This window comes from Ixodes scapularis, unplaced genomic scaffold (genome assembly GCF_016920785.2).
Source record: "Ixodes scapularis isolate PalLabHiFi unplaced genomic scaffold, ASM1692078v2 PGA_scaffold6__148_contigs__length_123643588, whole genome shotgun sequence".
NCBI classification, from domain to species: Eukaryota; Metazoa; Arthropoda; class Arachnida; order Ixodida; family Ixodidae; genus Ixodes; species Ixodes scapularis.
This window is the reverse complement of record NW_024609881.1, coordinates 109,312,462-109,339,871: the sequence shown is the minus strand read 5'-3', so window position 1 is coordinate 109,339,871 and position 27,410 is coordinate 109,312,462. Positions and strand designations below refer to the sequence as shown.

The 27,410-nt window shown below is 48.5% G+C and overlaps 1 protein-coding gene across 2 annotated transcripts; it reads right to left on the bottom strand.

The window, feature by feature from the left end:
- Positions 1–156: 156 nt before the first annotated feature.
- LOC8035427 (ornithine decarboxylase) lies at positions 157–26,803 on the bottom strand. 2 transcript variants are annotated; one of them, XM_002411295.5, is made up of 10 exons: positions 26,482–26,803; positions 13,278–13,486; positions 8,957–9,056; positions 7,773–7,996; positions 7,334–7,494; positions 6,333–6,498; positions 4,930–5,080; positions 4,184–4,287; positions 2,950–3,158; positions 157–623 (listed from the first exon to the last, which is right to left on the bottom strand). In XM_002411295.5, exons 2-10 carry the CDS (start codon positions 13,437–13,439, stop codon positions 572–574), a joined length of 1,329 nt encoding a protein of 442 aa, XP_002411340.4. In that variant the 5' UTR covers positions 13,440–13,486; positions 26,482–26,803; the 3' UTR covers positions 157–571. The 2 variants fall into 2 exon arrangements, with proteins under 2 accessions (XP_002411340.4, XP_040072797.2); XM_040216863.3 differs by lacking the exon at positions 13,278–13,486 and having other exon boundaries at positions 26,482–26,758.
- Between the last annotated feature and the right edge of the window lie 607 nt (positions 26,804–27,410).

Below are 27,410 nucleotides of genomic sequence, written 5' to 3'. Positions count from 1 at the left end.
TCTTCAAAATGGCTCCCAAAGGTACGTGCTCAGCAACAAGGCAATCATAATGGCAGCTGACGACTTTAGTGCAAGCAACGTATAAGTTATAACTTATAACGTAGTACGATGGTCCTCTGGAAAAATGTACAAATAAGAAGCACATTAGACAAATTTGTAGTTTCATTCTTCCATCCGATACATTTATTTCACCAAACAAGCAAACCAATCACCCCGGGATCAGCGTACGTCGGTCTGACAAGGATCTCGAACGCATCCGTGAGGGCCGTATTTCGGCGGGTTCCTCCCAACTCGACCAGACCAACGACCAGCTACATGCCGAATCCCTTTCCCTCATACCAGAAAGAGTGCTATAACCTCAGCTATCGATCAATACCGGGAACCATCGGTGCCCAAAAGTGACAGTGTCGTCCAGACGGTTGTCAGTGCCATGGCCCTCTCTCTCTCCTAGACGCAGAGAGCTTAAATAAAGGTTTCGAACGAGGATGTGGTCGTCTTCGCATTGCATGTCGACTCGCAATGCAGGCCTTGTTCCAGAGTGCGCCGTGAAAGGCCATCGTCAGCGCCGCTGTCAGGCGGAGTCGATGATGTGCTGGATAAGCTTGTGCCGCCTGAGGTGGTCTCTGCGTGCCAACGAGAAACATTAAAGCGGCGGAAGAAGACAGGCCCCTCTGTATTTTTATTTTGTCTCATCAAACTATAGCGCCGAGTCCTGTAATTCTTCAGCGAGCAAGTGTTCCAAGATGCGTCTTGCCACATCGGAACGCAAGGAGGAACTCGCTAATCAAAAGACATGTCAGAAGGAAGCATGCCAGACGAGGCAACCGAGACAGCGGGACGCCAGGGTCGCGCGTTGGTGTATACGCGTATGACAAACGTGCGACATGTATTCATGTTGTGTATACTTATTTTGATTCCGATTTCCAACCCTGGTCAGTTAATGTATTGTATATAGCAGTTTAGAGAGCGGGTCGCTTGTCTGCCCCAAGCGGCGTCTCTTTTCTCCACTGCAAACGAAAAGTTTAGCCAGTGCAATACGGCGCGCTAAACTGGGGGATCTAACGTGCATCATTTAGTAGCGATACACGGACGCAGTATGCGCTGGTACGAAGCTCATTCAGATCAAAGAAGGCAGGGACGAAGATGCAATCAAGGATTCCCGGGCTCTGCAGCGCGAACTCGTGCTCCGAGGTCTGCGCAAATCTCGGACCACTCGCCTTTTGCCCATGGCCAAATTCGTGCCATTATACCGCGAATTTTGTCCAGCTATACCTATCAACTGGGCGGTATATATGACAAAGAAGAAGAGCGGCTGTTTGGACTACTTGGTTGGTCACTTCATGAACCTGGCGCGTACGCAGCAAAGACGAGAACGAAGGGCGAACAGGGCGCCTCGTCTGTGTCCTGTACTTCCTTCGTCCTCGTCTTTGCTGCGCACGCACAAGATTTAGAAAATGGCGAAGAAGGCTACGCAGGTCATCTTCACAATCGTTCGGGCAGGTAACATGCCAAAAATTACGGAGAGAATGAAAACGACAGGGTGCCTCCTTCCGATGGCAAGTCTCTAGCAGACGCCCGTTAACTTCCTCTGTGCTTTCGCTGCGCGCGCGCGCTGGAGGCTCACGAATGACCGAAAACTGGTGTCGAAGGTATGAAAGTGCACGCTGGAGGCTGGCCAAGTGAGGGACCTCCCTGCCGTTTTAATTCTGCCAGTGGTCGTAGTGCGTACGGCCCGGTTTTGGTCAGTGCAGAGGTTGCGCAATTGACGACAGTTACTCAATTGTCGCATGAAAGGATTGGACCAAAAGAAACTTCCACTCTGCAAGCGAAACAAAAAAACATCACAAAAGGTTCCGCCCGGGCTAACCTTGACATTTGTTCACGCCCAAATTCAGATCTGGATGTGGATCTAATATTTTTCGTTCTGGTTTTTCGAAAATGCGACTTCCTGAGCTTTGGGTGCGGTGTCGGGGAGTTCAGGCATCAGGGAGTTTTAGGGAACCGTCATTGCACACGGCGACGGACCCTCCGGTACGCACTGCGCATGTGCTACTGCAGAAGACTCGCGCATGCGCAGTTCGTACCGGAAGGCCCATCGTATACTGTATCGGATGTGCAAAAACGGTTCCCTTAATCTCTTTACTATCGTTTTGCTCTGTTGCGGACTGCTTTAACATTTCAGAGCTACGATATAAACCATTTCCTGCGATTTCAGATGACTCTTCAGATAACTGGCAACAATGATACGTAAGGAACATGTGGCGGCGCCGACGGCCGGAGTCACGTGCGGACTCCCCAGTCTCTGAATGACGCCCGGAGGGGGCGCAAGTGGTTCCCTGTGGACTTCCCGGAGGAGGCGCGAGAGGGCGCCCGCTCTCTGGATGGAAAGAGCGGAAAGAGAGAAGAGCGCGGCTCTTGGCGGCCATATTGAGTTGGGAAATAGAGGAGTGTTGTCACGACGTTGGTCCTCGTGTGTCGAAGGCGTCAGCGCAGCTGGACGCGAAGCCTGACAGATATTAAGCATCGAGATGGCCAAAGTGGCGGCAGTATGCTTGGAAGTGTAGCCTAGAGCCACTAAATGAGCTACGCTTAGACTTTATCAGCACTCCGTTCCCCGATCTGCAAGTTGGCGCCGTCATCTTGGTGCTTAGTGCAGAACATGCGCAACTGTCGGTCGCCACAATTCATAAATGCGACTTCCTTAGCTTTAGTGTCAGGGAGCTCTGGTGATATATTTTTTCTCCTGTCGCGAACTGTTTTCACATTTCTGGGGGTACGGAAAAGCGCTTCAAGCAATTTCAGATAAAGCTTCAGACAACTGGCAACCACGATTTTATGCACCAAAATGACTTAAGATGTCCTTACTTTGAAACGTAGCTTATTTAGTGGCTCTATAATTCGTACCCTATTCGGTGGCCCTAGTTTTCTGACATCACATGTACCACTTACTCGACGAGTTTGGATGACCTGTAGACGATGTCTGCGCTGGGGAAACCGTTGAAGGGCGTGTTGAGTGTGATGGTGTATGCGCCCATGTTCTCGAACATGAGCCACTGGCCGACAGAGAGCTCGGGGAGCTTGCAGGATGCCTTGATCTTGTCGAGGCCGTCGCACGTGATGCCCCACACGATGCTTTCGTGCAGCGGACCGTCAGAGTCCTGAAACGCCAAGGATGTGCGCGTAGTCTTTGGTTAGGCAAAACTGCGCCTCAAGAGTTCCGTGCATGTGCAGTTTATTGAACCTTGAAATGCGCGCGGGTCGAGAGCGGGTGGTTTTGGAAATACGTGTTTTCTGGCTTGCGCGAACGATAGTGCTTGCAAGTCGTTTTATAGTGCTACTGGTGCTATAGTGACCACACTCAGCCGGCTGTATTTTTGGCTTTGATGCACACAACTCGTGAGATTCAATGCTTTGATTAATACGTTCCAGCATATTAAGGCTGGTTCACATAGCCCCGTTTTCTTATATTACGTTACGTTATGGAAGCTTACGTCCGCTTACTACAAAAGTCACCAAGACATCTGTACGTCCTGTGAAGCATGGTAACCATTTTAAGAAGCAGCTTTGCACGCGACGCGGATGTTGCCGTGATTCATAACGTAACGTAAAACAAAAATGCAAGCAAACACTCCTCAATGAATTGGCTTTGCAACTAAAACAAATTCAGGCTCACTTTGCAGGAAACAAGGTTGCTCGCCGGCAAGGTATGCAGGCGAGCTGGCTAGGAAACATCATGATCTGAACCCTTAGACAACGTGTCTCCGGGATTAGATTATGATGGCCCTTTATAGTGCGCAAAATGTCTCAGAGAAAATGCGGTGCAACAAAATTAAAAAAAAAAAAACAGTAAATAAACCAGTCTTAGGCAGGGTGCCGACGTTTCGTCCAATATCTTAACATCTGCAGTATATAAATACTTTGAAGCTATATAGGTTTATGTAACGAACTTCGGCTGCCAATCTCAGACTTCTCAGGTGTTTTCTTTTCGCGCCTTTCTTGCTAGCGTCCGCCATCTTTGTATTTCTGTCCAGACAACTTAACTTAAATATACACGTTCTTTCAACGACAAAAACACTATGGATGTATTACAGCATATTACAGTCTCAAAAGAGCATATATCAAGAGTGTTACTAGAAAGCTTCCGCAATCTGGCTTTCTGCCAAGGTCTGGGACCATGACTTACCACCAGAGGCAGAGGCTCGACAGGGTCGTCGTTGAAGAGGGACACCACGAAGGATTTGTAGACCGACTCGTTAATGTAGTACATCATTTGTCGGGGTTTGGTATCTGCAATTGGGAACAAAGAATCGTTATGTTTCGTATGTTGCACTACACAAGTGCCCCACAGCTATCATCGGGAGGAGCATAGCCTTTTAACAATATAGATTCGATAGAGCGCTGCTCAACTAAAAATACAGATTATCTATTATATTCATTTATAATTCCCACTACCGATTCACCTCTTTTCGTGCTGTTGTAAAAGATATTGCCTAAGGCAAGCGTGACACGGGGAAGGTAAGCAGACAAGATACAGCCACCCGAAAACGTAGATATAACAACTAAGTTTTTGCGGCCATCGGCCAATGACACGTACAATATCGACAATAAAATGAACGTCAAGATTAGTTCTAATTTTTCTTAAGTATCTTGAGGTGTCCACGAGTGTGTTGGTGGGAAATGTAATTTTTTAATTGATCTTCACAGACCAATTATTGACAGTTTAAAGAAGGTACAGTAAGTAATCCTCTTGGCACGTACACCAAGAAAGAAAAAGAGAAACGGGGCATGCTAGGCGACGCATTTTCTACATTTTATAAGAATTTATGGCTGCATTCACAAAATCCGGCTGATAAATGTTTTTTCCCCCTCTCTTTCTCTCTCTTGGTGTTATCTATAAGAAGAATTTATCGACAGCAACCGCGCACTTACTGTTCTGTCCTTCGTTGATTCGCTTGCCGATGATCTTGGCGAAGAGCGTGAAAGCGGAGTGCACGAAGAAGGTGCCGGGCTCGCTGATGATGTTCACGCCGTAGCTCTCGGGGAAGTATTTCTCCAATCCTTCGTTTATGATGTCCGCCGTCTGCGTGCAAACACAATGGGAAGTCGCACTCTCTTTAGTCTTCGCCAAGATATATCGTAGCAAAATGCAAACCAGCGTACGAAATGTTTTAAACGCGTTTTTTGAATACAGGGGTTGGGTTCGTGTTTATTGCTCGAACACGAGTTTCAGCAGAAGGCTGACGCAGCACCCCTGACCAATCAGATGAGTCGCTCTGGCCCACCGTAAGTGACGTAGACCGTCCAGCTCTACGGCCTTGTGTCCCTGGTAAGATACACGTTGAAGTGCGCGCGAAGTAAACACCACCACGCACCGGCCACGGATGTCGAATCACCCCTCGGATCAATTAGGAAACGCAGTATTCGTGACCAGCGTGACAGTGCCAATGGCGGCATATACTGAGGGTGTAAATGGGAGCCTCTGGTGTACCTTCACCTTGTATTTGACCATAGTCTATAGACAAACGCGCTGGCTACAAACAAGCACGCGCAGTAACCAGATTCGCGTCAAGTGTAACGTCTGCGCATCTGCTGTGCCGACCGCAGCACCGTAGCGGCATGACGGCAGAGCCGCGTGTTCGTCTATAGGTGGCGCTGATGCACGTACCCTGTCTCGCACGTTACGTGTAGCAAAATCAAAAGTTCTAAAGTGAGAGCATTATGCCTCTATACTGACGCAAGCAAGGTACTGCAGTCGGCATCGCAAAAAAAAAAAAAAATAATAATAATCCGCGGTCGAAACGGTGAAATCGTCGCACGCGGGGCCGCATTGTTGCGAATATATGGGTGCTTCGACAGGCTGCCATAGTTTCCAGATTTTTTTTTTATTGTATTGATACTACCATATATGATCTGTGCTAGTTGTTTAGCATCTCGAAAGTCGTAGATGACGTTAAAGTATATATGTGCGGTCTTTCGAGCACGAGCTTTGAAAACGGCTGTTTTCTGCCGACCTCTAACTGCACCCCCCCCCCCCCCCTTCCATGCTACAAACGATGCCACCCGCCAGGCAATCTCCTTTCCACTGCGTGAGCACGCTTGCAGCGCCACGTGTGCTTGTTCGTGGTATCTCTTTTAGTGACGACGGCGTGGAGACCGGTTATTACGAACTCGGTTATAACAAAATAGCGGCTACAGTGAAGTGATCACGATTCCCGTTGACTTCGTTATAACCGGTCTCGACTTATACAGATATCGAAACAATGCGCGCTTGTCCGTGTCCTTCAAAAACGCTCGCGCATTCTAGGCGGCTAGAAGTTGGTAGCCTCCCTGACCTTGAGAAAGATGGGTTCGGATTCCTTCTCGCCGGGGTACCCGCCTCCGATGTCCAGGAGAGTCACGTCGAAGCCCATGGCCCGTGCCGCGTCGAAGGCCCTCCTCGCTCCCGCGATGGCGCCAGCAAACGCGGTCGGGTCCTGGTTGCTGCTGCCCACGTGGAAGCTGCAGCGTCCCCAAGAAAAGAGGCGACGTAAGCGCGTGGTATGCTATTAGAACACGGGACCTCGTGGATATAGACGTGCCACTCGTACAAGCTACGATCATACTGCTAGTACATAATACAAAAAAGCTGTCTGCAAACATGTTTGAAGCAAGTGTGAAGCAAACATACTCCGAAGATGCTTGACGCGTTATCCGCACATAATTTTGTCAACGTGTCTGCAGCGAGCAGGGTGTATATTGAATGATGTATAATAGCAGTGTTACCTCGGCTCTAGGCGGTCGTCGGCTACAGTCTCTACAAGTTGAGCTCGACTTCATCAATCAAAATTCGGCAGTCGATGTCCGATAGATTTTTGAGTCGCAATATGCAAAGTAGAGGTACTTCAACTTTTACTGCTAAAAAAAATCGCGAGACGTTGCCGCAATGTATATATTTATTTTTTTACTTTCTAATTTATAAAAAAAAGATAGTATAAAAAATAATAATGAAACACTAGGGTGCAGGAGGCAGGCACACACTTTTTTTCCAACTAGCAAGACCGGATTAAGATGCCACCATACTTCGACGGCCCTTTCCTAAATAGGTCGTTTTAATACTGCTTTATTATTTCGGCTGACACTTCCTTCCCCAACACGAACCTCACTTTCTAAATCTGAAATCCTTTTTTTTTTTTTTCTTTTTTTGCGCGATTTTTTGCAGTGGCTTTTGGACCGAAAAGTTTCCGAGACAGTGAATGAGCTATGCGCCGACAGTTAACTGGATACGTTCTTTCTCAACACCGAAATAATGACTTTAGAAAGGAAGCTCGACCACCAGATCCCCGCCTGCGCTCACCAGATGCCGACAACGGCCAATTGCAGGTCCTTAGCCAGGCGAAGCAGTTGTACGGCCTCCTTGTCGGTGCAGCCGAACTTGTCGCCCATGGCGAACCAGGCCTTGTCGTTGTCTACCCTTAGTCGAAGTACGAGTCGGCAGGTTGGGTAATGTTCTTTGATCTGCGAATTCACAATTAATTTGTTGTGCAACTTTAATTGGATAATCAAACCTAAGCGGTTTCGGCAGGCACTCCCCTCTTAAACGGTACTTTTTTTTCCTTTTTTTGACAACGACAAAGACAAGGACATAAAGTAAGAGACACATCACATGCTATTTTATGTCCTTGTCTTGTGGCCTTTTTGCCAAAAGAAACGATGTACCTACTAAGCCATCTCTCACAGCGTCTCTCCAAAAAAAAAAAAAAAGGGGAGGGGGAGGGGGGAAGGGGACAAATTACCTTGTAGAGTTCCTCGGAGCTGTCGAAGGTCACGAGATCGACGCCCAGATCTCGGGCCCTGCGGATGAAGCTGACGTGTTTCTGTGGGTGCGCGTAGATGATCCTCGAGGGATCCACACCGAGGGCGATCATGGTCTCGATCTCGTTGATGCTGGCGCAGTCGAAGCCCAAGCCGGAGCCAGCCAAGACCTCGAGGACTACGGGATTGTCGTTGCACTTGACAGCTGAAGAGGACACAGACGATCGTCATTTACTTCTTACTGCATGCAGCATACCAACCGTATCAGCCAGCGACAAGGATGAGAATGGCAAGGAACGTCTTTCGAATGCACGGCGTCCAGACGCGTTCGTTGCCCTCCGCGGTGCTTTGGCAACGCATGTACAGACTGGACAACTGAAGAACAAACTCTCTGCCGTTCTCACTTTCTCGGAGACTACACAGGGAACAAGTGTTGCAGAATGGGTCTTTGAAGCATCGGCACGCAAAAAGGGGCACACCAATCAAAGGGCAAAATTTAGAACGCTTGATGACGAAGTAGCCTATCGAGCGTCGTCATTGGTTAAGATCGGGGGAAACGAAAGCACGTGGGCGCACATGGCGAGTGCACGAGGTGCGAAAGGAGCGGACGAACTTGCCTGCCGTATAGTCAGTTAGAATGCAAACAAAAGGGCAACGTGAATGGCAAGCAGTTGAAATAGATTGGATGACCCACGATATACCTCAGGAAGAAGGATACCGAAATCATTTCTGGCAATCATTGTGAATTGAATATGTGTATTCTATAAAGATGTATAACATATTTCATCTTTGACATTCACTATTACGCTTATTAAAAATCTATCGTGTAATTCATGCGGCTTTCGTCCAACTTCAAGAGACTCACTGCATGGGGTTTGCATTAGCTCGAACGCGAGAAGGAACCAGATGCTCGCTGAGAAAAAAAAAAAAAAAAAAAAAAAAAAAAAACGTAAATAATATGTCTGTCAGACGAGCCGGCGACGTTTCGCGGAGAAACAGCTTCTTCGGGGCTTAATCTCATATAGTCCTCATAAAGCTAAGTCGGTGTCTATTCCAGGAGGTGGCTATTGTATTGAGACGATTTTTATCGGCAATCTTGAATCAATCGATCATTTAACCGCAGCCATATCGTGTTTTCGGAAGTGAAAGTTTCCCGGTCACGCACCGTAGTAGGGTGCCGCCCGTGGGATGGACTTGCGCCAGAGGTCCATCCTGTAGAACAGGTCATCGATGTCGACCACGTAGAATGGATGTTCAAGGTCATCCTGCAGGGCACCAACACAAAATTACGCACAGAAATTTCCGCAAGCGCATGCTATCATCCGCTCTAGACCTCACGAAAAAATCTTGCAGCTTTACAAATTTCTAGCGCCAACATCACCCGGGCGAAAAATGCTGAGTCATTCAGCTGTGGACGCATGCGCGGCAACTTTTGCAGAATAGAGTTACTGCTCATGTTCAAAACGCGTCCCACATCCCAGTAGACATATGGCAGTTGGCAGGAGGCAGTTACTGGGGCAGTGACACTGCCCCAGTAACTCGATGGTACATTGTATCATAGCCTCCTATATACTGACAAAGCCTGGCAGATCGCCACGAGAAGCGGCCTCCGAAATGGAAAAGGTGGAGCGGCAGACTACGAATAAAAAGAGAGCCACGTGACTGGCGCCACGCTGCGGCGAGACGCCGAAACACACTTCTCTCAAGTGAACAAGTGTGTTTCGGGTCCTCACCGCTGCAAAAGCTGTGCGCTGACGTCCAGATTCTCCAAGAAATGTCTCTTTGATGCTCTGTGCTACCAGATCCTCGCGCTCCAAATCTGCGACCGGGCACTCTATGGCTCCGCCGTCGAACTACCAGGCTTTGTGAGTATGGAGGAGGCTATGATCGTACAAAAGGCAGTGTTAGCTGGTGACATGGTGTCAGAATTATCTCCGGGCACTCATCGTGCATGTTCTAAGCTTGCTTGCTGCATGCTTCTGTGTGCACGAACACGAAAGAAACACGCATTAGACAACGCTCGCAGACTGTCTTTTGTGGGATGGGTATTAAGCCGTGTGACCTTTAGAATAAGACTTGCGCGGGAAGTTTGGCTACTCGCCAAAGAAACACGCGAGTATGTGTGCACTGTAAACGATTCTCAGTCACTCGTAAAAGTCGCACGACAAGTCTGCTATCAGAGCATTCACAATGGATCTCGAAAAGCTCGTGTTATCTGTCTCTCTCTCATACAAAGCAAGAAAGTAGAAAGTGGAGTAGTATATACGCTTATCACTGCGGTAAAACGAGATTCGCGAGAGCGATGCATTCGGGAAGTCGAGTAGACAAGCGAGCTGAGCGCCGGTCACTGTCCTGGCAGATTGCATTCACTGCCGCAGCGCTCAGAGATAAGAGCTCTCTAATCAGGCTTGAAGACGTAGGTGGACAAGTCTTTCAAACAACTGCATCTCCAGTTTTATGTTAGCTTCAAGAGCTAGACCTATTTCATACCCAGAGGAAATCTCGCTTTACTTGAAAGACGAACAAACAAAATCAATTCTGATTTAATCTGCAAATTAAAAGGCAGCTATGAAGTGATTTTTAAAGACCAGAAACATTTCCTTCTGCTCATGGGCCAACACATTTTTTTGTAATTTGTTCTTAATTTTTATTGTTTATGGTGCAATTTTTATTATTTGAGTCAGGCAAACCTTCATATGATGGAAATAATCCCCGGAGAAGGAGAACAAGGGGGACAGAGGACAAACACAAATCTCCAAACACAGCTAGGTGACTGGTGCGCGACCGAAAAAATCCGCCTGGTCCTGGTATCGAACCCGGGACCTCTCCATTACAGGTGGAGCGCTCTACCAAGTGAGCTAACCAGGGGTTAGACGTCAGTAGAGCAAACGGGTTTTATCAGCTGCCACCAGTCTAACACCAACAAGGGTGAAGCTTGTAATTTATGGTTATGATTATGATGCAATTAAATGCAAAGGTGCAAGCGAGCTGGACAAGAATGATGAAAATAATCCCTGGAGAAGGGGAACAAGGGGGACAGAGGACAAACACCTAGCTGTGTTTGGAGATTTGTGTTTGTCCTCTGTCCCCCTTGTTCCCCTTCTGCAGGGATTATTTTCATTATTCTTGTCCAGCTCGCTTGCACCTTTGCATTAAATTGCATCATAATCAAAACCTTCATATGTCTTAAACTTCATTATCTCTGCCACTCTAACCAATTGACTTCGAAACCACGATATAATAAGGCCACAAAAAACAACAAATGGCGTCTGTCAATTTCACGGCAGATGGCCTAGATGTATCATGTGCTTACCCGTGCCCTTCCGTGGGTACCTGCCATTGGCGCTCAAGGGGTGTCATTTAAAGTTTCCGCATTATTAATGGTGAATGAAATGCCAAGCCACATGAGTAGACAAAGTCAACGGAAAACAGGGTGACTTACGCATTTGAGCTTCGGACAGAAAAAAGATCGAATAACATAGCAGGTCTGATCACCTTTCCTCCAATAACTAGGATTATGCTGTCTCCATTTATTCGGCTCTCTCGCACCATCGCTTCAACGAGGCCACGTCACCATAAGATAAACTGAAGCCTGGCGTATACAGTATCCACTGGTGAATAGGCCGCATCACTATAGTCGGTGACAGGTTCAGAGTGATGTGGAAAGAGGTGAATGAGCTTCCACTTCAGTCTTAACCAGACACCGCCCTGTAGAGTGTATGGGCAAGTGACTCGACGCCTGCCACTTCACCTTCCGTGCGTGCCGACATGCAGGCCTTCGCCAAGTGACTGCGGACATCAGCTACAGCGACGCGCAGGAAGAACGCAGCTTATATAGTCAGTAATTTTCACGATCAAGAAGCATGTGCTACAGCACTTCACTGAAGTACACCCTCGAGATTTTCAACAATAGGAACTTTTAGCAAACCGATACCGTGTTCCGCATACCGCGCAACCGGGAGCTCTTGGAGCATGCTTTTAAGCGCGTACCCGCGGGCGATACCGTGACTGCAGGGCACGCGCTCAGAAGCATGCTTTAAAGGCTCCCGCGGTGGGGTACCCGCAACACGGTAAACTTTTGCTAAAAGTTCCTAATGCCCGAGCGTAGACCGGAAATCAGCGCATCCTCAAGGCTCGAAGTGGCGAAATCAACCAGTAAGCGCAAGCAGACGTCGCTAACTTTGGCGCGTGCCTCTTGCAAGAGGCACGCGCCAAAGTTAGCGACGTCTGCTAGGCTGTTTCCTCAAGCACGACCCACCCCTGCTCCTGCTATCCGCGCCACCCCCCTCTTCACCGCTAATCGGTGATAAAGACAATAGGGTGTATGAGTGATTTTTTTTTCTCGGCACACACACGAAAAAGTGTCAGACGAGAAAGCGATTCGTGGGAGATATCGATCCCCTAATCACCGGTTCGTGGTGGACAAGCGCCGGCGCGGATAACAGGACCACGGGTGAGTCATACTTCCGGGAACAGCCTAGCAGACGACACCGATTTTGGAGTGTGCCTTCTGCACACGCGCTTATTCTCGCTGATTTCGCCATTCACGCCGAGATGATGCGCATGATCTACCGATGGTCGGTGCTCGCGTCACATTCTTAAAACAACTGGAGAGTGCATAGATTGCGCAAAGCAGCGCTTTTAACGCTGCTTATTTGGTAACCTAGCCTAAATCACGAACCCACACATAAGTGATACAACGGCATACAAGTCGACAACAGCGACACCATTTTGTTTTTCACGTACGCGCCTGCATACAAATCTCGGCTCAGTTACAGCACAACTAATCTTTTATGCCGCTGTCCTCGCTGCTCATGAATCATATCATACAAAAGAGAACGTGTTCACTGAGTACATGATGACAGAACTGTTTCGATATGCTTCGAACATGGCTGCAAACGGTTTTTGTATGACCAATGTTGCAGGAAGGAAGAATCACGCCTCCGACAGTGTTGCAGACTGCCTTTTGTATGACATGTTGGCAGTGTAACGTCAGCTTTAGTGAACCATTCATTCAGTTTCCAAAAATGCGCAGGAACACAGTGATCTTTCAGCTGGCCTTTTAGAATTGAGCGACAGCTCTTCGCTTTAGCGTACGCACTCGTCTCGATGCTCCGGTTCGCACTAAACCCTTCAGAAAATTTGTTCTTGAAAGTTACTGTTCATACCTGGAGCATCCTTCAGTTCTTAAGTTAACACTGCGTCTAGGCGCGAAAGCTATAATTTCATCAATGTGCGAAATTTTTTTTTTTTTTTTTTCTACAGCAACAGCGTGTCAGAAGAGTCGGAAGCACTTTTCAGAGACACACTTCTTCGAATTCCGAACAAACAATTGCAGGTCGCTTTTTTCTTCGTTTCATAATCAATATCGCGCGCTGTGGGCCAGCTGAAGTTCACTTTCGTGGTCCCCTAGAAAAACAGCGATGTGCTCCGCTTCGTCTGGGATTCTGAATCGGCTCTCGCGGTAAGAGACTAGGAGGGCCCACCTTGCCACCCTGCGTGGAGAGCTGCTGGGCGAAGGTTCGCGGCTGCGCGTTGCTGAACTTGACGGCGTCCCTCATGATGTCCTGGTGAAGCTGCTCGGCTGTCTTGTGGTGGATTCCGTTGGCGTGCACCGTAGCCGGCCAAGATACTGCCTCCTTTCCCATGACAGGAAGATTTATAGGAGCGGGAGGTCTTAAGCGGGAAGCCTTATCTGTGGGGGGAAATAAAAACAAGGAGACGAGACGGGTCATTTCGACACGGTCATCATCCCGGGCTGCGACCCAAAGGACCAGATTGCTACGACTCGTGGAGACGTAGCGTCAAGGATGTCTTTCTCCTCTTCGCGCGCGTTTTTACCCCCCTCTCTCTTTGACGGACCTTGGATTTGAACTCTCGTAAACGGAATTGGCCCCAATGCTCTCACCGGAGGAAACACGATACAATTTTTGCTCTCGTCCCAAGTAATGTCATTGCGTAGTAACAGAGTTGTGAAGACGAAATATTCCAAAAACTTAAACGGATGCTTTTTTTTGGTGCCGATGTGGCTTTAAGAAGACAGCGCGCATTCAAGTGTAAGTTGGTTATGTGCAGCGGTACGGAGGCTTCGAGGGGCCGGCAGCACGGTGAGAAACGATGCCTGAATCTCACAGCTGAGCTAGCGTCAGTGGCTGTTGCTGTAGCCATCGGGTCACAGGATCCTTTCGTATAAGCCGACGCTTCGAGGTTTGGTATTGGTTAGATTTGTCCGCCAGAAGAAAAGAGGACGAGGGTCCTTATACTTAACACCAGTCTACGATGGCCTAAAGCCAAAACTACGGGCCGCCATCTCCAACCAGAAGGCGGATAGAAACAACTTGATCTATTGCCACGGGGTGCGTTTCAAAGCAGCTCAATGATACGTCGAAATTATATAACATCTGGTTTCTAGCTGGCTCGTGGTTGGAGCTGGCGGCCCGTAGCTTTGACTCTGGTCCATAGTTAGGTGGGACAAGGTATAGTTACCCTATACTCAATCGCACATTAAAGGTGCCCTGAGGAGGTTCTTGAGATCGACTAAATATGGTGATACTCACTCTGCGCCGGTTGAACCTCTAGCGTAAATTACAATAACTCTATGGCGCGAGGATCCTTCGCTTGTGGTCCTGGTTTTGGAACAATGCTCCTCCCATCGCTGGAGATGACCTCAGTATGTTGTAATCTTTGATTACTTTTATAATAACGAAATTGGCCGCGCATCGCTATGATTTATGAATTTCTAGGATGCTTATAGAGCCAGCAAAGTGAGCTATCTCCATATTTAAGCGAGTTTGGAAATCTCCTCAGGGCACCTTTAAGCCCGAACGCAGCCAATGCTATACGTTCCGACGGAGCCAATCAGGCAGCGCCAAAAGAGCATCGTCACGGCGATCGTCACCTTTATATGCGTCTGCTATCATCGGCTGAACCAATCACAAACACTGAATGTGCTGTGATCATGTGTTGTTGTTTTTTTATTATCTATGCGTGATTGGTTTGGCATTCTCAGTGTAAATTTATAGTGACACACTGCGTTAGAACATACCATAAACAAAAAAGACAAAAAGCGACGCTTGTTCGAAGTTGACGTGCCACCTTACACGACTCAATCAATGTGCTGCGTAAGATCATAGCATCTATCACATTGTAACACCTTTGAAGCTATTCTCTCCGCCACATTTATAATGCAATCCAAGGATCGAAAGCGAACTTGTCACGCCGGCGATGATCCTGACTGGACATTCAGACAGGAGGCGTCTTGTGTGTCTTTCTCCCTAGTGCGTTCAGTAGATGACTGGGTCCGTGCTTTTTCGTGTCTTTGAGTGGGTTTTAATAAACCCGCTTTGAATTAAATCCCGATAGTAAGGCACTTGAACGTCGGATATGTGCACACTTGATCAAGTAGAAGTTTAAAATTTTAACATCCAATGGCTTCAGGAGAATCCGCAACTTTCGTGATCTATGCCAGAAAGCAAGTCGTCTGCTTCTTGCGCAGGAGGGGATCGGTGGCCGGGCTAGCGCACACTATGCGCACACCAGCTGGGAGCACGTGGAGCCAGAGCTCGAGCTGTAGAACCCAGGGATCATGTGTTCAATCCCCATCCCTGCCCGTTTCGATCTGGATGAGCACCGTACCGGCGTGCAGTCGTGTATCACTACTGCGTGATGCACGTTAAGGACGCTAGCGGTTGTACTGCACTGGTTAAATTTCTCATCTACAACTGGGAGACAAGTAGCCTGTTGAGGTAGACTAAGTTCTAGGCTGTATAAACATGGACATACCCCAATTTTGTCTGGTTTTCTGCACAAGAGTTGCGGTGATCTCTTGGCTTTGAGGGGATAGTGGGTAGACTCATAGCCTCCTCTATTCTGACAAAGCCTGGCAAATCGTCACGTGACGCGGACGGCAAAAGTGAAAAAGGAGAGCGGCAGACAAGAGTCTATACAAGAGTCATGTAACGGGCGCCCCGCTGCGGCGAGACGCCGAAACACACTTGTCCCGAGCGATTGAATGTCCGCTCGTGCTTCTCGCGTTCCTCGGGCAACCGCCTGTTTTCTCGTCGGCATTGAAAACCATGTTTCGGGTCCTCGCCGCTGCAAAAGCTGCGCGTTGAATACCGGACTCCCCGAGAAATGTTTTTTGCTACAGATCCTCGAGCTCCAAATCTGCGACCGGGCACTCTATGGCTCCGTCATCGAACTTGCCAGGCTTTGTGTGTATAGAGGAGGCTATGGTAGACCTCAATGCTAAATGCCAAAGGACAAAGAAGAAATATATGATTTATTTCAACGAGCAACCGTATGTGAAGTTTAGCAAACGAGTACTTCACATATCAAGCGCGAGTGAACCACAGCAGGAATTAAAAAAGAAAAACGACAAATAATGCATATTTCGGAGATAAAGACAAATCATGTGGCTTGACGGGTGAAGAAGTAGCTATGTAATTAAAGGATTATTGAACATACAGCTGTTTGAAGGAGGAGCACTGCTAGGAGGCTGAGAGTATAGTTATAGTGATAAGACAGCAGTGTAGACCATGCATGGTGGGCTTCATACTGTGGCAGGGGTGTAGTAGAGTAGACAGTTGGGCGAGTTGGTAGTTGTTGAACATAGTTACAGTTGCGCACACAGGGACAAGGACAGAGAAGAGGAACACGTAGACGACAGACAAGGTGTGTTGTACCAAAACGTTCGCTTGGAGCAATTCGTGGTTTTAGATGTCGTTATGACCACGAATGGCCTATACTTGTGCCAGACCAACATTCCATGTTTCATGACGTGGACGAGGCACCGAGGTTGGTTACAGTGGAACAACACAGTTAGCTGTACTCAGATTATTACTTATAAACGTTTTTCGTTTCCTTCCGTTCTCAGTCACGTGGCTTGCTTATCTAATATGAGGGATGAAAAAGTAATAAAACATTTCAACATGGAATAGCTAGAAAATATAGGTGAGGCAAAACAACAATGTGTGACGATAACGCATTTTTCCGGAACACATTCCAGCGGTGGGGAGATATCAAAACGATGTTTTAACGCACACCAGAAGTGACCTCATTCAAGAGGGGTGCGCCCTTGTGGAAAAGGTGTATTCTCTGTTTTATACTTCCTTTACAACGCTGTCAAGGCTACTGGCGTGAGCGCGTGGCTTCATCTGTGGTATCGTTTGGGCGAGAACGCATGCAAATGATCCGCGAGATAAAACCCCGTGCTCGTGCCAGCAGCTTTGGCAGAGTATAGCCTGACTTTTGCTAAATCAACAGTTGATTATAAAAAAATTGGATTGTGTGTATGTTTATACAGCCTAGAACTTGGTCTGCCTCCAAGGGCGACGAGTCTCCCAGCTGTGGATGAGTGATTTAGCCAGTGCAGTACAACCGCTAGCCTGGGGTCTTTAACGTGCATCCCACAGTAGTGATAAACGACCGCACGCCGGTACGATGCTCACCTAGATCGAAACGGGCAGGGGAGGGGATTGAACCCAGTATCCTGGGTTCTGCAGAGTTTATTATAACTTCTTTGGCATATTGCGCATTCATCTATTCCTTATCGTCAACATATTTTACGATTGTGTTAACGCGCCGCAGCTCGCAGCGCGAGGGGCGGAAGCTCCACGCCCTGCAGGATCCAGGGATCCTGGGTTCAATCCTCACCCCTGTCCGCGTTTTGATCTGGATCAGCATTGTACCGGCATGCGGTGGCATATCATTACTGCGTGATGCACGTTAAAGATCCCCAAACTGGCAATGGTATTGCACCGGCTAAATTTCTCATCTGCAGCTCAGACACCAGACGCCCACTGAGGTTAACCTCGGGTTTTCTAAACTATACAGACAACACCATTTTTTTACCAGTAAACCAACAACACAATAAGATATTCGTCAACATTCGGTACTAATCAGGTATCGGGACGCTCGAAGTTTGTCTGTGTTTTGACAGAGGGGCAATGTTTATTATTGTTACAAGTAGAGTGCCTTCATACACACGCGCGCTTTTGCTTGAGTGGTGACATCTCAGCCATTTTTCCGCCCAATCGTTTTTTTATGCATTTTGAAGTGCGCGCAATCCGGTGTCACTTAGCTCGAGCGCCTAGCTTTGGCTAATTTATAGACGCCATATTACCGCCCAAGTCACGCACCGAGTGCGCGAGAGCGTCACGCGCTGGCACATTTGGGGCAACAATGGATGTCTTCACCCAGAGACAGACAGACATGTAGGCACCCTAGTTACAAGTTTGACTAAGCGCCATCCTTGGCCTTCAATAGCACTTCAAGGAGGATCGGTGGCCGAGTGGGCCAGCGCACACCAGCTCGGAGCACGTGAAGCCAAACCTCGCGCTGCAGAACCCAAAGATCCTGGGCTCAATTCCCCCCCCCCCCCCCCCCCCCCCCCCCCCGTTTCGATCAGGATGAGCATCGTACCGGCGTGCGGTCGTGTGCCACAACTGTGTGGTGCACGTTAAAGACCTTAGGCTAGCGGTTGTACCGCACTGGCTAAATTGCTCATCTACAGCTGAGACACCGGACGTCCACTAAGGCAGACTAACTTCCGGCTGTATAAACATATACACAACAATTTGCTTTTCTTGCTGCTTCAGACAACTGGCGAGGTAAAGTATGGTTCAGCCCACTTCACCAGGCTAGAACGCTGAAGCGATATACCGTATAAATAAAGAGCTTCTGGCAGGCGCCATTTTCAGAGTTTGTGCGCATAATTTCCAAAGTCACAAACGCGCCCGTGCTGGACTGTGGATATGGCACTTTGGACTGTGCATTTATGAACATTGGAAAAGTCTATAGGTGTGCCTAGGCGACCTACTTATGCAGGTCTGCAAGCACGGGCTCTGGTAGCATCTATATTGCTGGTGGTGCGTGTAGATCGTCTTACAGTCAAGCATCGCTAAGGCGCGCTCACGTGGTTTCCGAACAAAGAATCGTCCCCCCCCCCCCCCCTCTTCTTTCCCCGTCTATGACGGCTAGACAAGCTTATAGAGTGTGACTGTTTGCAAACGTGCATACCAAGCTCGGAAAATGTACTACGCTCAAGGGCACAATGGCCTTGAGCGTAGCATTTGTTTGGGCTAAAGATACGAGGCACAGCCCTCCTCGAACCATGTATGCTCCCGAATGTGGAACGAGCGAGAGCAATTCGCGCTTCCGGCTCGATCGGTGGGACCACCTTCTGTTTCTTCTTCTTCTTTTCTTTTTTTTTTTTTCTTTTTTTGTTTTATCCGGCTCTCTCAAGCTCCTGTTGACTGAGGGATTGCCGTCTTTTACGGGCGTCTTGCACTGGCGGACCTTGTCCTCGCACGGTCACTGCTCGTGCGCGGCTTCCGGGACAACAGAGGAGAGATCTTGATAGCGCGCGCTTCAGGGCAATCCCCGCCCCGGGTAAAGGCGGTCACCAACGCCACGCAGACTTCACGTGGCCGCACAACTTTATAGGGAACGACTCCGCCTACAAATTTGAATGGCGCTTCATTCTCCCGCATTATCTAGAGGGCCTAGATTAAAGAGAGGGTGCAACCCAAACCATGGAGGACGTTTGCAATTTAGTGGAGGCCGTCACCTCCGGCACAGGTTGGTTGCTCGTGCGCTTGCGCTGCGCTGCCGCGGGACAAGAAGGACAGCAGGCGGAGGGGTTGAGCACAGATCATCTAGAATAATGAAGGCCTCCGAACGCGCCACTCTTACTCATCCGAACGTCATCACGGTCGGGTGGCGCCAACTCGGCCATTGGACCCGAGCCCGACGTCGAGAGTTTTTCGACGCGCTGATTGAACACGAGGCCCGGCCGAGCACTGACGTAGCACTCGTATCCAATCTGTATATTGGCTCGGTGTCACTATGATGACGTCAAAATATTAGCGCACGGGCTTTTCATTAGTCTATAGATGGTGGCGGCTGAGCCAGCCCACCGGCGTTACCATAGTACATCCCAAGTCACTTCATCCCAGGACATTTCATCCCAGACACTTCATACCAAAGTCCATTTATCCCAAGGTGTTTCATCCCCCGACAGTTCATCCCGTGAGCGTTCCATACCACGACATCTCATGCCAGAATAGTCCACGCAGTATACGGAGCCATCCAGGAACCTTTCAAGGGCCACTCACTTCATCCCATATCACTTCATCCCATCACACTTGATCACAGACACTTTGTGCCAAAGACGCTTTATTCCGAGACGCCTCATCCCAAGGCGCTTCATACCAAGGGCATTCCATACTTGGATATATTTCATGCCAGGTAGTCTACTGCAGAGAATATGACGTTCATCTGAAGATACTTCATCCCAGGCACCCAAATACGTTCTGTCCCGACACACGTCATCCCAACACCAATACCAAAGACATTCCATTAATTTCATACTACAAAGTCTCTTGCCTAGAAGATAAAGTCATAAAATTGGCTTTTTACATGGAGCCTTTATACGTACTTCGTCTTTGCCAAGGCCTTCCCGCACTTGGAAATGAGAACCTATCAGTTGAACAGTACGACTGGCCGGACTCATTGGTTAGCATCGGGTTGTTTGTAGAACATGGTTACCTTTGTGGCCTCTCGTCGAGGTTCGCCGAAGCTCTGCTTTGAAGGTTACATCTACACGAAGCACGTGAGCGACGACGAGAAGACGGAGATGCGAGAAATTTCAAGAGGGTTGCCGGAGACGTGCTCTTACAGCAGGTGAGACGACCATCGTGACGCATGGCCGCACGTGCCATCTACCGAGTCCCGAAAATGTCATCCCTGCGGCACGTTTACGAGATGGGGTCACATTTGCGTCCAAGAGTTTCCACGGCAACCCTCGGAACGTCGTAGCCGCCAGCCTTCAAGGGGCAAGAAGGGCGACTATCGCAAAGCTCCCCAAGCTATATTTACTAGAAAGGGCAGTGAAGACAGTTCGATGCGATACACATGGTGTTGTCCAAGTCCCCTACAAAACAGAAGACGTAGTTATACAGGAACACCAGCGTTTGACAAGAACAGCGCCTCTTAAAAACATTGTAGCGCGAGGCACAGGCTCCAACGACTCCCAAAGAATAATCATTTTAACCTCCATGGCGGACCTGTGCAGCTTAAACACTTACTACACCTGGTTGTGCGACGGCACATTTAAAGTAGCACCATATATGTTTTATTAGCTCTGGGTTGTTCATGGCCCCATCAAAGTTTCATGCCCTCATCAAAGGTTTATACCCTCATCCCCCTTGTTTACTGCCTTTTGGCAAGCAAGCGCGAAACAACGTATAATTAAGGAGGCGTCAAGCTGTTGGTGGGTCACTCAAAATAAAATAAATATATAAATAATTAATTAAAGCAACGCGCGTGCTACTTGAGCCTACTGACGATGCCATCTCGAGCCCTCGACAGGTGCGTACAGTAGTCATGGACTTTAAAGAGGCGTAAAAGATGCGTTTCGGGAGGGTCTGCCTGACGTCGAGGTGCACGGATGCTTATTCCATTTCGCGCAGAGCGTCTGGCGCTGCTGAATTCAGGAGCTCGGCATGGACGTGCGATTCATCGACGAATCCAGCTACCACCTCATGCGGAAGAAGTTCATCGGACTGTGCCTCTATACGATATTCTGGACGTCTGCGACAAATCGCATGCCAGCTGGAGTTGTTTTGACGGACGGAACAGCAGAATACTTCGAGAACACCTGGGTCGGTCGGCCCCATAAATAAGAATCCCAGATTCGCAATATCCATGTGGAATTGCTAGCGCGTGACAGAAGTCAGCCTTCCCAGAACGAATAGCAGGGTAGAAAGCTGGCAGCAGGTATTCCAAAGTTCTATCGGTGCATCCTATGCTACAGTACTCAAGTTTCTGGGTGCTCTTCTCTTCGAGCAACTCCGTGTGAATGCGATAGCAATCCAGCTCGACGGGGGTCATTAGCCACCGTTGTACATAAAGGAAGAGTACGAGCGTTCAAACAAGTGTCTATGCCGGATCCTGAAGGACTACAGCAACTAAGAAGCAGACAGCTTTCTCAAAGCGTGCTCATGCTATGTACTTAGGGCTCGTTAATTGAATGTACTATCCCGAATTGTGTGATTTGAAGAGTTCATTAGCCTGAATTGGTGTGCTGTTAAGGTGCGTTATGTTTTGCATTTATTGATGGGGTAACTGTAAAATAAACATTTTAATTTTTTTTATATTTATGGTGAATGTTGTCTTGGTACGATACATTTCGGAAGGGTTTCACGTGACATGGATTTAGGGTATTGGTTCTTCGTGGTTTGAGGCTTTGAGAAGAAGTAAATCGGACTATTACAGTAGCACTTTGAAACAGCAAGTGCTGATTGTCGGGCAAGTTGGTATATGGTACGTTAGAAAACATGATTGCGCTTTGAAGACGGGGACATAGGAAGGACAGACACCACAGAGCGCTAGCGCTCTGTGGTGTCTATCCTTCCTATGTCCCCGTCTTCAAAGCGCAATCATGTTTTATTTATTTATTTTTTTTTTTTTTGAAACAGCACTCCAAATAGGGTTCGAAGAACGAGAGTGGAGATATTAGGAGGGAAAAAGTAATGACTTTAAGTGGAATGGACCGACTTTCGCTAAAGTCCAATACCGAGCCGTCTGTGGTCACTGCGATACAAAAACCAAAATGACGCTAATTTAAATAAAAGGGCTTATTATCGTGGTTTAATATGAGCCCGCATCGGAATAGCAAGACGTTACAACAGGTGTAAGTTGCCTGTTTCACACAGGCGTGACAGGCACATAGCCAGGATTTTATTTTAATTTAAGGGGGGTGGGGGGGGGGGGGGGGGGGGCGCCCATGGCAAAACGCCATGGATGGGGGAAAAGCGAGAGGAGGTTTTAGCAAAAACTAAGGATATCAGGGAGAGCCCCCCCTCCCTTCCCCCCCCGCTACGTGCCTGACGTGACTGCTATGATGATTCGCAAGTAATAGTCTAGAAGATCACTCCTTGCACAGGCTCAGCAACTCGTGGGTGCACCAAGTTAATCAGGTATGAAATATATTAGATGCCACTGGCATAGAACGTCTAGGTAAGAAATGTCTTTGGTATGAAGTGTCTGGGATTAACTGCCCTGGAATGAACTATATTGGTATAAAGTGTGGCAGAGCCAATCCAAAGTATGAACCACCCTGGCATGTAATGCTAATGGGATGAAACGCCTTGGGTTGAAACGTCTTGGAATGACACGACTTTGGGCGAAAGTGTCAGGGATGAAATGTTTCAGTATAAAGTATCTTGGGATGAAGTGAGTGGACCCCAGCACATCACCACCTAGGAAAATCAGAGCCTGTGCACCAGCATTTCGACGTCATCAAAGTAAGATCGAGCGCAGACACTGATTAGCCACGAGGGTCTGCATCACTGCTCGGTTGGGGCCTCGTGTTCAATCAACGCATCGAAGAACACTCCGCGTCTGACTCGAAGCCCAATTGCTGAACTGGGGCCATCCTAGGATAACGTTTCACGGTATACAAAAGGAGGTAGTTCACATGCCTTGATTATTATTCTAGGTGGTGTTAGCCAAGCTTGAAAACGCTTAAGCAGACAACCAACGATTTCCGTCGCCACCTCCTCGCACCTATTGTGTTGCAAACACGGCCCACGAACCACGTAATTACGATCCAGCTGTTGCAAACATTCGCAAAGCTAGGCACACTTGTGTTATCGTCTTTCTTTCCTCGGCCTGTGGCGCGCTACAGCCTACAGCTGTCATTACTGACCCAAAATAAACAGCCCTTGAGAGCATGGCTCCAACATCCGCCTCGGCTGTCGCGCTACGTTTATATTCAGTAAACCGTTCTTTTTATCTTCGCTTATTTGTTTGTGCAAGAAAAACAAAGACATTGTATTTACTACTTGACTTGTCGTATCACAGCAGTGACACCTGCCAAGGACAGCAGACAAGCTTCGATAAGAGGCCGCGGTGATTGTCAGGTAACGAGAAGCTTGAACTCCTGTGGAACTAGCCCTGTTCCCTTCCGTATAAAGCCACAGTCGCATCGCTTAGACATCAAACAAAAGGCACAGTGTTCGCACCAGACATGACGACAAATTTTACGTGCGGACATATGCCTCAAGGACCTTACGCGAAATGCTTGGTAGTCTTACAACACTGAGAGCGTCGCCATTTGAATGTTGGCAAGCGGCGTCGGTATACCGAAGCACGGTGGAGGCATCGGGGACAACCGTAGGGGCGGTGTGCGATGGCGCGGCAGCTGTGCTTTCCTCCTTCCAACCATGGAACGTGAACGATTAAGCAACCTACCGTGTAACTGTCTGATGAAACTCGCGGAGGCCTGTGCGCGCTAGCGACAACCTCGTCGAAGCAGCGGCCGGAGCAAGTCCTAGTCTTCGCTACGAGAGCTTACAAACTGCGGGTTGTCGCCAGCGTGCACAGCCTCCGAGCGTCTCGTCAGACAATTGCGATAGGTTGTTTAAACCGTTCGTCCACATTCCATGGTCGGGAAACGGAAAACACAGCCGCCGCACCATCGCACACTGCCCGTTCATTTGTCTCCGATGCGTCCACCGTGCTGCGGTACCGAGGACGCTTGCCAACATGAAAATGGCGACGCTCTCAGTGTTGTCAGATTACCAAGCAATTTCGCATAAGGTCTATTGCGTTCGAAGCGTGTTTAATTTATACCTATATGTATGCTTCAAACTTGTCCGTAAACAGTTTTTTTTCATGACAATAGACCTTTTTTTCGAAATTTCGAAATCATGCATAGGTTATGTGCGGCCGCCATTAGTTGGTCATGCACCATGCGCACGGATTGGACACAAGCGCATCGTCATCATTCGAACTGTACTCAGATCGAAACGCATTCCACACGAGTGCTGTGCGTCAGTGCTCGGCTCGAACTCGGAACCAATCACGGGCTTCACGCCGGTCGCAATGCGATCAACTAAGGACGGCTGCGCATAATCTATGCATCATTTCACGATTTTGGAAAGGGTCTATTGTGAGAGAAACACGCCTCAAACAGTCTCTGCAGAATGTCTTTTGTAAGGTATATTATTTTTAATTGATTTATCTTCATAGCCCTAATTTATATATTTCGTAAGAATTAGGAGAGTCACCGCGGCTTAAGTTCAAGCTGAAGCACTTGTCAAGAAATCAGAGTTAGGTTCGACGTCATCACAGTGAAAGTGAGTGCAGACAGTGATTGGACACGAGTGCTGCGTCAGCATTCGGCTGGACCTCGTGTCCAATCACGGCGTCGAAGGATGCTCGGCATCGGGCTGGGGCCCAATGACTGAGTTGGCGCGATTCTAATGTCACCACTGCGCCCGATTGCCGATGACGTTATATGGGGGCTCTTCACAGGTTTTGATTGTTCTTGATGGCGCTGTGCAGACACGCAGCAGTCTAACTCCTTATAAACGTATTTGCGACCATTGGACATGCTCAGAACTTGTCGTGAAAGAAAACTACTCCAGGTTGTAGCGATAAGTATCAAGCACATAGACCTCGAAAAACGCATCGTTCAGAATGTATCGCAGCCCTCACTTATCACCACGTTTTCTTTCAAACAGTGCGCGAGTGAGTGGCCTTGGTTTTACTTTATTCAGCATAGACGAAAATAACGTCATAACACCACTTCAGTCTTCCAGACAAGGAACTGAACAGACAGCGAATGGGCCTCGTCCTCAGGGTACGAGCAAGCCGTGAACGCCTTAGATAAAGCTGCGTGCAAAGCACTCTTGGCGAACAATGCAATCAGGGAGATATGGTCTTCCGAGGACTTCAAATATATTCGATCCCAAAACAGAAGTGGCAGCTTATGTTGTTGAACCTATGAGGGCTCGTCCAAGCAGGTCATTCAAGAGGCAGCGTTATATGTGCTTACTTAGGCCTTTCGGTAATTGTCACAAGTTCCAAAATATAAGTAACATTTTGACTTTAAACGCGATACGTCCAAGTCTTCCATGCGTGAGCGGAGTTTGCCAACTTTTGGTTTGCTAGAACGTTTGATTTCGCACGTGGAAGACGACGGTGATGAGATGCAAATGCGAGCATGGCACGAGTCTGAAACGTCTACGCGATCCTACATTTTCCCGACCATGCTTAGCAAAAACATTGCTTTAGAACGGCGTAGCAGAAGGAACCGAACGTTCAGAACGGTGGTTGAAATTCCCAAACCCGTGTCCTGTTTTCTGTCTTATTGTTCCCAAATAAAGCTGAACAGCAACCCAACATGTCTTTGGTACAGCAACTGAAAGTTTGACCAATCGCAGTCAGGGAACATCAAAAGACGACTTTCACGAACATGCCCATGCCCTACGGGCTTATTGCTTACAAGGGCCATTAAAGAAGTGTGTTCGGAATAGGATCAAAATGCCACTTGCACAAGTGTGCCCTTGCCCTGCGGGCGTATTGCTTACCATGGCCTTCAAAGACGTGTGCTCGGAATAATAGGTTCCAGCGTCTAGAGGACGTGGTTTTAACAAACTCTTTTGGTATACACCAGCAGGTTTCACCAGTCGTAGTCAGGTAACATCAAGAGGTGACTTGCACAGACGTGCCCGTGCCCTAGGTCTTATTGCATTCGGGACTTTCAAGGACTTATGATCGGAATAAGGTCCAGCGTCCAGAGGACGTGGCCTTCACAGATTCCGTCGGTATACAGCAGCAGGTTTGACCAATCGCAGCCAGGGAACGTTTGTGCCCGTGCCCTGCGGGCTTATTGCTTACCAAAGCCTTCAAAGACGTGTGCTCGGGGTAGGGTCCTGTGTCCGGAGGATGTCCGGATAGAGTGGCCTGTGTCAGCGTCTAGGAAGCAGGACGCAGAGAACGCCTGGAGCCCAGCTTTCACCAGAGGCTTCCCACTGTCTCTTGGGAGTCGGATCGGTCATTCACGAGCGCCTTAGGAGCCTCGAAGCAGCCCGGCCAGTCGACAAAGGACGGTTCACGTATCGGGGTAAAACAGGGCTTCGGAGATCCCGTTGCTTCGAGTGCGAACGGCCGCTGCTGGAGACCTCGCTTATATCGGGTCTTTCGCCGAGTCACGCCAGGCCGGATAAGTCCAGAACCGGCGGCGATCGGAACGCCGGCCGGGCGAGAGGTATTTCCGACTTACGGCAGATAGCACGCGCCTTATCGGCACATGTCATGGCTTATCGGCTCGTGTCTGCGGATTCATGAAAGATTTGGGAAAAGAGGTTCTCCCCGTTCGAACTCGTCGATCGACGACGTAACGGTTCAAAGTACACGGTTCAGCTTGCCAGCAGCTTTCTCCGAATTGTGTCGACTTCTGACGCAAGAAACGACGAGTGTCACACCTTCGAGCATTGGGACTAATCGTACGTGGGTAGCAAGCAGATGGAGGGTGTGAGCCGTGCATTTGCGGAGTTTGTTCGCACAACAAATCGTCGTGCGCAACCACGGATGGGCTAGTAAGCGGTGTTTTTTAAGGCTCTTATTTGGAGCAATGGGATTTTTTCTCCCACGTGGGGTTCGTGACCACGCTACCCCACCCAGTATTGCATGGACACCCGGAGATCAGTTCCGACTACAGCGATTGAAAATGTTTGCCGACTCATCCTAAATGACTGCACTGCGCTGACTGAAATATTTTTGGCTTATGATAAATAAACGCTTATTTATGAAGAGGTGCTCCGCGC

Coding starts and splice junctions, on each gene's coding strand:
- LOC8035427 (XM_002411295.5), bottom strand. CDS start 13,439: ATGGGAAAGGAGGCAGTATCTTGGCCGGCTACGGTGCACGCCAACGGA. Junction 7,495..7,772: donor GCTCCGAGGAACTCTACAAG/GTAATTTGTCCC, acceptor GTGAATTCGCAG/ATCAAAGAACATTACCCAAC. Junction 6,499..7,333: donor TTGGCCGTTGTCGGCATCTG/GTGAGCGCAGGC, acceptor GGGACGCTGCAG/CTTCCACGTGGGCAGCAGCA.